The sequence below is a fragment of the Triticum aestivum genome, chromosome 2B (assembly GCF_018294505.1).
Source record: "Triticum aestivum cultivar Chinese Spring chromosome 2B, IWGSC CS RefSeq v2.1, whole genome shotgun sequence".
Lineage (NCBI taxonomy): Eukaryota > Viridiplantae > Streptophyta > Magnoliopsida > Poales > Poaceae > Triticum > Triticum aestivum.
Window position 1 is genome coordinate 741969988 of NC_057798.1, and position 9231 is coordinate 741979218.

The 9231-nt window shown below is 51.3% G+C and overlaps 1 protein-coding gene across 1 annotated transcript; it reads right to left on the reverse strand.

The window, feature by feature from the left end:
• Positions 1–6324: 6324 nt before the first annotated feature.
• On the reverse strand, positions 6325–7437 carry LOC123039536 (wall-associated receptor kinase-like 1). The gene has a single exon (XM_044462662.1). The coding sequence runs from the start codon at positions 7435–7437 to the stop codon at positions 6325–6327; it is 1113 nt and encodes a 370-aa protein (XP_044318597.1).
• Between the last annotated feature and the right edge of the window lie 1794 nt (positions 7438–9231).

Consider the following 9231-nt stretch of genomic DNA (forward strand, 5'->3'; position numbering starts at 1 on the left):
TGAGTCTTCTACCTTGTGTAGGCCACTCCGCCATCGACGTCACCATGACGCTAGACAGCTACCTCCTCCTGCGCGAGTCCATCTCCGCGCATCGGGCGGCGCACCTCCACAGCGCCATGCCGCTGATCTTTGCCGCCATCAATGAGTGAGATGAAGTACCACTCCACCACGGCATGTACTGATACAGAGCGCTAGACAAAACAGCTCAAAGGCAACAGCAGCTGCGAAGCAGCGCTAATGCCATCGCCCTACACACGGCGCTGGACGAAAGCCGTTGGAGCAGCCGCAAGTGAACAAGGCCGGCACAAGCCGCCAGCCGCCACCACCAGAACCACCACTGCACGCCCGCCACCACTGCTATCCCTGGACGACGCCTCCTAGAAGGAATACGACGTCGCCACGCCGTCGCCGCCCAACCAAGGGACCAAGTTCTTCACCACTAAGCAGGGGACAGGAAGAGGAGGAGGGGAACCTCACCGAAGCCTCCAAGGAGGGGATCGGCGCCAATTGCGTCGACTTCGCTGTGGCCGCCGCGCTGGCCAAGGGGTTACCCCGGTTCCAACTCACAACCTCGAACTCCCAACCACCCGAGCCGAAGGACAGCATCAAGAGGGACGCCGGCCACCGGAATCAGAAGGGGATCGAGCAGATCGGGCAAGATGAGGCAGACCTTCTCCACAAGACGCTGATGCGGTCCGCGAGGAGACCACAGTGTTGTGACCCACTCCCGCTGCCACCTTGCTACCCACGCAGCCAAGAGGACAGCCATCCAGCGCCCACCGGCACCACCTGCCGAGGGATCCATGCCGGGCACACCATCCGGGGTTGCCGCCCTGGTGCCCTAGGCCCTCCATGAGATGCAGAGCAGCCAAATCCCTGCTGTCACCATCATAGATGACGCGTGCGCGAACTGGGGGCACACCTCAGGCGGCGGTGGAGTGGAAGGAGGAGTGGGGAAGGGGGTGGCGGCGCTAGGGTTGGGAACCCTTGATTCGCCTTAGAGAGACCAATCGAAGAGTCCCTTAAAAATGGGAGAGATTTTCACTTCCCGGCCTCTGCACCAACTAGGGATGCATACGGCCATTTTAGTATGAGTACCAAGATAAACATGGTCCTCAGAATTTTTTAAATCTGTATCAAGATATTTATTGATGAGTGATTCCGCCACACATCAAGCTTGATCCTCAATAAACGGGGAAAAACCCCTGTGCATCACCTGTCAATTCTGGGAATTGAACTCGGGTCATTGGGCTGCACAACCGCATACCCAACCACTGAGCCAAGGCTCTCTCTGCATAAATGCTGAGAAGTGGTATAATAGTATATCTATTATTCAGTTCTGCTCTGGATTTTGAATAGCAGCTTCGTGGTATGATCTGAGTAATTCTACATAATTGCTTCCTTACGGGGGAACGAAATGTTTCCAACATGAAGAAAGGAGGTTGGCTTCAGCTAAGCAAAGAAGTGAAGAATTTTTGATACATAATGCTAATATCTTGGAAATAAGACCAGAGAGAAGTCTAAGAAATGTGGTAAAGACATGGAGATGGGCAAGGTTGAACCAAACATACCACTTGAGAATGGAAGCCGTAACATAGCACAATCAATGGGGCCTTCTTTTGTTAGTGGTAGTACAGATCGCTATGGAATGGATCTAGAAGAACAACAGGTAGCGTATAGCAACTATAACATGTTACTCTATTCATGGACCGTCGATGGTCAATGTCGTGGTTCTAAGTCTGACAGTAGAATAGGGGGGTAGGAATGGAGAGGCAAGATCCTAGCTATGGAGTAGTTGTATACGCAAGATGTTTACGAGTTCAGGCCCTTCTCGGAGGAAGTAACAGCCCTACGTCTCGGAGCCCGGAGGCGGTCGACTGGATTATGTGCGAATGAGTTACAGGGGTGTGAACCCTTTACACTGAGGAGGGGGGTGGCTTATATAGAGTCCGCCAGACCCCTCTGGCCCTCAGTTATGCAGGGTTTAAGGTACATTAAGGTCGGGCGTTACTGGTAATGCCACAAATAAAGTGCTATGATGACCATAAAAACTACTTAATGATAGACCGTTTGCATGCAGAGTGACTTTAGGTCTCCTGGCAGTCGAGTGGTTGGCTTCATGGTCGAGTGTCTTCGAGTCCGTCGAGTGGAACCCTTCCAGGTCGACTGAAAGGTGGTTTCCTCTAGAGATGTCCTTGGGGAGGGTATCTTGGACAGGTCCATGACCCTACCCTAGGTACATGGCTTCATCATTAGCCCCCGAATGGATCGAGGTTTGAGTGGGGAAGGAGTTGAACACACTTCCGACCCATTTTCGTGCTATGAGTATGTCTTGTTCTGGATCAATGAACCTAGGTGACGACACCAACTTCTTTTTCAGTCGCCTTGATCCATTCTTTGTATCCGTCGAGTGAATTTCTTTACTTGGAGAGCTCCGAACGACAGGGCGGAGGAAATCTTCCGTCTAACGAGTTGCTCTGTAGCCCGCGGATTTAGCGGGATTCGAATTTCAGGAAGCACGCGGGGCGAAGGAGGCCGCAGTAATCGGATGGGATAAGGCAAGGACGCCTCGATCTCCGCGCCACCTTTTTCGCCACGTATCATGCGCGCGACTATTGCGGGATTTGACAGGATCGCCCGGGCCTACAAGTCAGTCATTCGGAAGTAACCTCATATAAGGCCCCGGACTGGGGTTTTTGAATAGTGCGCTCTCATTTCCTCCTCTCTTCCTCAGACTTATCTGCTGCATTCGCTTCTGTCTTAGTGCCGCTGCTTTGTGCGCGTCTCACCGGCGATGATGGTGAAGGAGAAGACGGCGGCCCTGGAGCGGGCGAAGAAGGCGACGGCGAAGGCGAATGGAAGGGCGACCAGTCGGGGCGGATCTTCATCAAGGGTCGGCCTGCCGCAGGGCTGGATCCAGGGCGACTGGATCTGCTCGACGATTCATCAAGAAGATCTTGACGACTTGGCCAATGGAGGACTGATCCCCCATGGATCGGCGCGGCTCTCGGGGAAGGAGTCTGAGCCGCAGCCTCAGGAGGGTGAGGTCGTTCTCTTGGCCACTCATGTCGATCGTGGGTTTTCTTTGCCGCCTCACCCTTTCTTTCAAGGATTTCTGAATTTCTTTGGGGCGCAACTCCACCACTTCACACCCAACACCATCGTGTACCTCGCTGCTTTCGTGTCTTTGTGCGAGAATTTCTTGGGTTGTCGGCCTCATTGGGGTCTTTTCAAGCACATTTTCACCTGTCGCTCCCAGACGGTGAAAAAGGCCAATCCGAGTGACGAGAGAACACAAGTGATTCATATGTATGGGGGTCTTGGGGTTTAGATGAGGGGGAAAAGTGCTTTCCCGGCCATGGTCCTACCCGACTCGGTCCGTGGATGGCAGTCGACCTGGTTTTACTGCAAAGACCAGCCGACGCCAGGGCAGTCGACCGGACTCCCTCCTTTTTCAATGGACCGAGTGAGGAAGCCTTCTTCTTTGAAGGTGATCCCGGAAGAGAAGGCGCAGGTTAAGGTGCTGGTCGAACGTGTTGTCCAGCTTATCCGCGACGGGGTGACCGGCATGGACCTCCTGGAGGTCTTCCTCCGACGATGCATCCAGCCGCTTCAAGCTCGAGACCATCCGATGTGGCTATATTCTGGCACTGAGGACACCACTCGGATCCACCCGGAGGAGGTCGAGGAAGCCACACTGGAGAGGTGGATGACTGCTATCACAGGGAACAAAGACAACCCCCGAGGAGCCAGGAGGATTCCTCAACTCGACCAATCATACGAAGTAGACAAGGTCCAATTCTGCATCTCCGACTGTGATCTTGCTTTCTTTATTCTGTTTGCTTAAAATCAATCGGCTGACTTTTGTCTTGTTTGTTGTCTTCCAGGCTACCACTGAGATGTACTCGATGCCCAACGGGGCGCAAGAACAGGCTGAGGAGGAGGAGGCGAGCGGAGGCAAAAGTCAGGAGGAGTGGCAGTCTGATGGTGAGGGGGATCAGGACGATGATGGCTCCAGTGAAGAGGAGGAGGAAGTCGATCCTCTTTGCACGGAAAGGCGATCCAAGCTCATCTACGACCCCGCGGTCGAGCATGGCAAAGCGACTGTGCCTGTTGGGCAGTCGTCGAAGCGCCCTCGGATGACCTCTCTAGCGCCGACTGAAAAAGCGCCGAAGCATCCCCGAGCGGCGTCATCAAAGCCGCCGAAGGCCTTTTCCAAGATGAGAATGGCCATACCCACCATTTCCGGGTAACAGCAGAACTTGTGCTTTCTCATTTAGCATGGACAGACTCTTGGTCGACTCGTTGGCTAACCGACTGGTTTTTGAAATCTGCAGTGCTGCTACCTCCGAGACCTCCGCCAGGAATGAAGACCAGGAAATGGAAGACGCTGCCACCTCCAACCTTGGTACGATCTTTGTAGTTTCACTTTTGGTCGATTGGAATTTCGTTTTTAACTTTGGATCTTTCCTGTAGCTCCTCCTCATGTCATTGATCTTCCTAATGATGACGACGAGGCGCCACTGAGGCCGAGGAGGAATAGAAAGGCGCCGGCTGAGAAGACTACTCAGATTGCATCAGTGCCTGAGACGCTGGTTCAGGAGGTTGGTAACATCACTCAGACTTCCGTGTCCTTCGTTGTGCCGCTGACAAGTGCTCGACCTTCGTCATCGAGTGCTGGTCCGCCTTCCCTTTTCGCCACACACCACGCCCAGAGGACCAAGCGGGTGCTGCTAAGGAGGCTATACGCCAGGCAGGGATCATGATGGAGCAGGTGAAGGCGATCTGGGACGCCAGCCAAGCGACCTATGATGCTATCTCAGCTCTTCAGAGCAACGTCCAGGTTAGTTGGTCACCACTTGTTCTGTTAGGATATGTTATCGGAAAACTCTCTTTCCAAAGATCTTTGTATCTGTACACCCACTGGGTGTGTCGATTGAATTTTTGGATTGGTGGGGGCACGCTGAGTGCACCCACTGGGTGTAGTCCCCGAGACTATGGTGGACTGCTGGTAGTCGACTGTAGTCTTTGTATTTTGAATTTCTTCACTCTAACTTCTTCACTCGGTCTAGTCGGACCATGTCGAATGGAATCTTGGAACCAACGGGGCACGCTGAGTGCACCCACTGGGTGTAGTCCCCGAGACCATGGTCGACTGTTGGCAGTCGACTAAGGTCTGAAGAACCTGTTTTTTTGGATCATGATGATACCGTGGCAGACTGCTGGCAGATAGCTATGGTTTAGGATCAGAACCTTTTTGTCTCTTTCGGTCGACTGATCGGACCGAGTCGGTAGAACCAGTGGGGGCACGCTGAGTGCACCCACTGGGTGTAGCCCCCGAGACTACTATTGAATATTTTGATTCGACTGTAGTCTTAGAAATGTTACTGTTTTTCTCTTAGTCACTCGGAAGCAACCTATCTTTGATGTCTGTCGACTGACCTTTCGCAGAAATCTTGCGAGCTTGTGGCTCGTTATACTGAATTGGAAAACAAACATATCCAGCTCGACCTTGACTTGAAGCTTGTTCAGGAGAACTTTAAGAAGGCGAAAGATGAAGCGAAAGGTATGGTTGGTGAGAATCTTGACGACTGTCTTTATCTTTCTGCCCATTCCTGATTCTGATCTCATCTTCACTTTGCAGATAAAATGAAGGTGGCTCTGAAGAAGAAGGACCATGACCTCGTCGAGGCGCAGAAGGCGGCTTTGGACAAAATGAAGCTTGCGGAAGAAAAACTGGCTTCAGTCGGTAAGCTTGAAGAGGAGAACGCCAATCTGAAAGCTGCTCTCGACGCGGCCAACAAGGAGGTCAGCTGTCTGAAGAATGACAAGATAGCTCTGAGTGACAAGGCTAGCAAACTGGCGGGGAAGAAGAACAATCTGGAGGCTTATCTGGGAGGGCTCGCCAAGAAGTTATTCATCATGCTTGAAGGTAATCTCTTTTATCTGACTGACTTGTTATCATCGATTCGCCGTAGAACTGCTGGCTTAACTTCGAACTGTGTTTACAGAATTCTGCCAAAACTTCGAGGAGGAGACCAGTCGAGTGGAGACAAGCTTTGACCCCATTAACTCTCCTGTGAAGGATGAAGCCTCTATGAACGTGCTCCGACTGGAGTCTCGTGTTGCTGGAGTTGTTGACTACCTTGCTCGACTGAAGGTTGCGGCGTCGCGAATCGACACAACACTCTGGCCGGGAGAGACGCTTCAAAATGACCTCAAGTCTTTGATGACTCGACTGAATGACGTTCCAGATCGAGTACAAGAATGGAAGAAGTCTTCTGCCTGGTGCGGTGATGACGATCTGCGCCGGCAGGAAGGAGCCTATGTCGACGGCCATAGGCCGTGGATCCGGTAGTGCGGGGCTGTAACATAACCCGTAATGTTGCGTCCCATAAACACGTGTGTTTCTAACGAAGCAAGACCACGTTCGCGTCTTTGGAGATCCTGTTTATTTGTCCTTCCCCAAGAAAACAGAGCTAGGCTTTCTTGTGCCTGATGTGGAGCTTTTCTAAGTTTGTGAAGACGTTCTGCAACTTCTAACATGTCAGGTCGTTTGCCAAGTTCCATCTTCAAGCATTTACCTGCCAACTTAGCAATCTCTTTGATAGTCTTGCAGTCGCTCGATGTTACAATTTCAGGATCAAACATCTCCCTCACACTCCTAAATCCTTTTGAAAGAGATTGAATAAAAGTTTCAACCAAGGCAATCTCCCCAAACTCTGTTCTTGCTTTTTTTCTGGTTATCAGTTCCAGGAGCACAACTCCAAAACTATAAACATCACTCTTTGCTGTGAGGCGGCCACTCTGCGCAAATAGAGGGTCCATGTAGCCTATACTTCCTATCACATTTAGGGTATATAGAGTATTTTCAGTGTTGACTAGTCTTGATATTCCAAAGTCTGATATTTTTGCACTGAGTCCATCATCCAGAAGTATATTTGCAGGCTTGATATCACCACGAATGACCTGAGTATACATTTGTGCGCATATATAGGCCAATGCTTCTGCACATTCAATGGCAATTCTTAGCCGTGTATCCAAAACGATGGGAATACTATCCCGGTGAAGGATGTCACTCAGATTTCCCTTAGGAATATACTCCGTGATCACCATCAGTGCATTTTCATCTACACAGTGGCTGACCAATTTGACTACATTCTTGTGATTGATCTCACGGTGGACGATCAACTCTTTGGCAAAGTTTTCTTTAATGTTGCGGATAAACTTCTTGACTGCAGCCATACTTTTGTCCTCAAGGACCCCTTCATAAACTTCGCCAAAGCAACCTCTACCAAGTACGGTTTTGTAGTTGTTCATAAATCTTCTTATCTCATCTTCTGTAAAACATTTCACATTATGATTGATGTGTGCAATCCATTTCGATCTTTGCTCTTCCTGGATAAGTTGTGCTACTATATTTTCCGGATTATCCATCTTTGGAAGTACTCCCTCTGTTCCAAAATAAGTGTCTTGAGCTTAGTACAAATTTGCACTAGAGCTAGTACAAAGTTGAGACACTTATTTTGAGACGGAGGGAGTAGCAGGGAACTTATTCAACGTTGAAAAACTGTTTGACCTAGGAAATGGTTTTGGCAGTGTTAAAAGTCAAATTTAATCCAACTTATCAATGATGAAACAAATAAACGAAGTACATAAAAGTGCTTAATTTCCTTGGATTAATCATCAATGAATTGCCAGGGATTTCAGATGCCCATTGGGCAATGGGCAACACATATAGATGTTTATGCTCCATTCTATTTCATTTAGAAACAAAAATCTTCTCTAGCTACCAGAGATAACCAATCAATATTGCTATTAAAATGTTTTAGATATTCACCCAATACTGTAGAGAATCATTTCACATTTCTTCATGGACAATGTCACTAGAGTAGTACTATGTAAGAAGTTTTTTTAGAAAAGGAGGATGACCCCGGCCTCTGCATCTGGGCGATGCATACGGCCCCTTTATTAATTATTCTCAAAAGACCTTACAAAGTCATACAACAGTAAGACTAAAGCCGCCGTCTAAGCAACAAACTGTTGCTACACCTATCCAGTTGATGAAGGGGCGCAGATAGCCTGGGCCTAATACCAAACAGACATCACAGCCAAGCCTAACATCTAAGACCTGAGACCCCAACCTAGCTACTTGCCGGGTCTGGGGCACACACTGGTTCGACGTGCTCTCAGAGGTCGCCACCGCTAACTGCCACCGCTCCATCTTCACACTGTACTGATGCATCAACCCTGGTCGGTCTAGCTACCGTCGACTCCACCACGGCGCCCAACGACACCTCCTCCCTGCACGCAAATAGCTGAGCACGTCGTGGTCGCCACTGATACACCTCAACACCATGCTGCCAAGTACCACCAGCCAACACAGCTTGAAGTCGTCCTTGGAAGATCTGTCGTGCGTAGCACCTGCTGACCAGGCATGACTTGACATCTCCACCGAAACTCCGTGCAAGACGAAGCCGCTCCACCTCCTGCCTCTGACTTCCAGCGCTGCTCCGCAAACGATGCTCCCAAGAGAGAAATGACACCGCAGTACCGCCATTGTCCGATCTGGAACACTGGATCCTAGGGTTTCCCCCGGAGCAGTGCCCATCGCCAGCGATCGTCAAGGACCAACACAGTGCCCACCACCACTCGGCCCTCAAGGCGACGCCTTCAGACAGGTCACGGCGTCAAGGACGCCACCGCCGCCCACCGAAGTTAGGGTTTTCACCCAAGAGGCAGAGAGGGGGGAAATGAAGGAGCAGACATAGTCCGATGTCTCCAAGAAGAAAAACGGTGCCCTTGAACATCGTCAGTGGCACGGCCGATTGGGGCCGACCAAGGGGTTTCACCCTATCTGGATCTCCTCCACTAGCTTCACCCGCGGCCAGGGTCCCGGCAACCATGGCGGTACCGTCAGGAACCCGCAGGAGAGAAGCCCACTGATCAGGGCCAGATGACTGCGGCCAGATCTGGCGCTAGAACCCACCCGCCACGACGATGACCGCCTCCACTCGCCGGAGTGGAGAACCACCCCAGCCGCGCAGCCAAGCGCTGGCGACACCACGGGCCGTCACCACCCACAACATGACGAATTTGGGTAGGGGGTGCCCAGATCCGCCGCCACCGCGTGCCATGGCTGACCACCACGCTGCCCCGGCAGCCATGGAGGCGCAGCCCCACCCGAAAAGCCCTAGAGCCGCCACTCCAACTTCCTATCTCCGCTACCAC

What these genes read in the sequence shown, in the direction of transcription:
- LOC123039536 (XM_044462662.1), bottom strand. Translation starts at nt 7,437, where the DNA reads ATGGATAATCCGGAAAATATAGTAGCACAACTTATCCAGGAAGAGCAA.